The sequence below is a fragment of the Lepidothrix coronata genome, unplaced genomic scaffold (assembly GCF_001604755.1).
Source record: "Lepidothrix coronata isolate B3197 unplaced genomic scaffold, Lepidothrix_coronata-1.0 Scaffold3397, whole genome shotgun sequence".
NCBI classification, from domain to species: Eukaryota; Metazoa; Chordata; class Aves; order Passeriformes; family Pipridae; genus Lepidothrix; species Lepidothrix coronata.
The window spans coordinates 1-1581 of NW_016693577.1; the positions used below are offsets into that span (position 1 = coordinate 1).

General features: G+C 58.3%; 1 gene segment (V, D, J or C); it reads right to left on the bottom strand.

Annotated features, from left to right (window-relative positions):
- Positions 1 to 3: 3 nt before the first annotated feature.
- Positions 4 to 329, bottom strand: LOC108491963 (the record flags this gene model as incomplete). The annotated part of the segment is given in 1 exon segment: positions 4 to 329. A coding segment is annotated over 1 exon segment (326 nt), but the record flags the coding sequence as incomplete, so codon positions are not given.
- Between the last annotated feature and the right edge of the window lie 1252 nt (positions 330 to 1581).

The following is a 1581-nucleotide window of genomic DNA, read 5'->3' on the forward strand; positions in this document are numbered from 1 at the left end:
CCTCTTGACCCTCCTTGCGACGGGCGCGGGCATCTCGCCGTGGGTCACCGTGCAGGTGAACTCGTCGCCGCTCTCCCAGTCGGCCGCCGTCACCGGCAGCTCGCTCGCGGCCGTGAACGTCCCGTTGACGTGCGGCGTCAAGCGCAGCGGGAGGGGCCTCAGCCCGCCCCGGGCGCCGGCGCCGCCGCGGCTCCACGTCACCGTCAGCCCCTCGTCGCTGGGCAGGCTGGTGGCCAGGCACGTCAGGCGCGGCGCCTGCGACACGTAGAGCGCCGACGGAGACGGGCCCAGCAGGAAGACGCCGACGCCGCCGGGGGAGGAGGAGGAGCCTGGGGGAGAGGGGGGGAGGAGGAGGTTGGAGAGGGGCGGAGGCGGGGGCGGTGGAGGCCCCAAAAGTCAAGCTGAGGTCAATGGAGGCCCCAAAAGTCAAGGGTTGGGCAAGTCGGGGTCAATGGAGGCCCCAAAAGTCAACCCAAGGTCAATGGAGGCCCCAAAAGTCAACCCGAGGTCAATGGAGACCCCAAAAGTCAACTCGAGGTCAATGGAGACTCTCAAGTCAAGGGTTGGGCAACTCGAGGTCAATGGAGGCCCCAAAAGTCAACCCGAGGTCAATGGAGGCCCCAAAAGTCAACCCGAGGTCAATGGAGACCCCAAAAGTCAACTCGAGGTCAATGGAGGCCCCAAAAGTCAAGGGTTGGTCAACCCGAGGTCCATGGAGATCCCAAAAGTCAACCCAAGGTCAATGAAGACCCCAAAAGTCAACCCGAGGTCAATGGAGACCCCAAAAGTCAACCCGAGGTCAATGGAGACCCCAAAAGTCAACCCAAGGTCAATGGAGACCCCAAAAGTCAAGGGTTGGGCAAGTCGGGGTCAATGGAGACCCCAAAAGTCAAGGGTTGGGCAAGTCGGGGTCAATGGAGGCCCCAAAAGTCAACCCAAGGTCAATGGAGACCCCAAAAGTCAACTCGAGGTCAATGGAGGCCCCAAAAGTCAAGGGTTGGGCAAGTCGGGGTCAATGGAGACCCCAAAAGTCAAGGTTGGGTCAACCCAAGGGGTTGGAGACCCCAAAAGTCAAACCGAGGTCAATGGAGGCCCCAAAAGTCAACCCGAGGTCAATGGAGACACCAAAAGTCAACCCGAGGCCAATGGAGACTCTCAAGTCAAGGGTTGGTCAAGCCAAGGTCAATGGAGACACCAAGAGTCAACCCAAGGTCAATAGAGACCCCAAAAGTCAACCCAAGGTCAATGGAGACTCTCAAGTCAAGGTTGGGTCAACCTGAGGTCAATGGAGACCCCAAAAGTCAACCCCAGGTCAATAGAGACTCTCAAGTCAAGGTTGGGTCAACTCGAGGTCAATGGAGATCCCAAAAGTCAACTCGAGGTCAGTGGAGACTCTCAAGTCAAGGTTGGGTCAACCCGAGGTCAATGAAGACCCCAAAAGTCAAGCCGAGGTCAATGAAGACCCCAAAAGTCAAGCCGAAGTCAGTGGAGACCCCAAAAGTCAACCCAAGGTCAATGGAGACTCTCAAGTCAAGGGTTGGTCAAGCCGAGGTCAATGGAGACCCCAAAAGTCAACCCAAG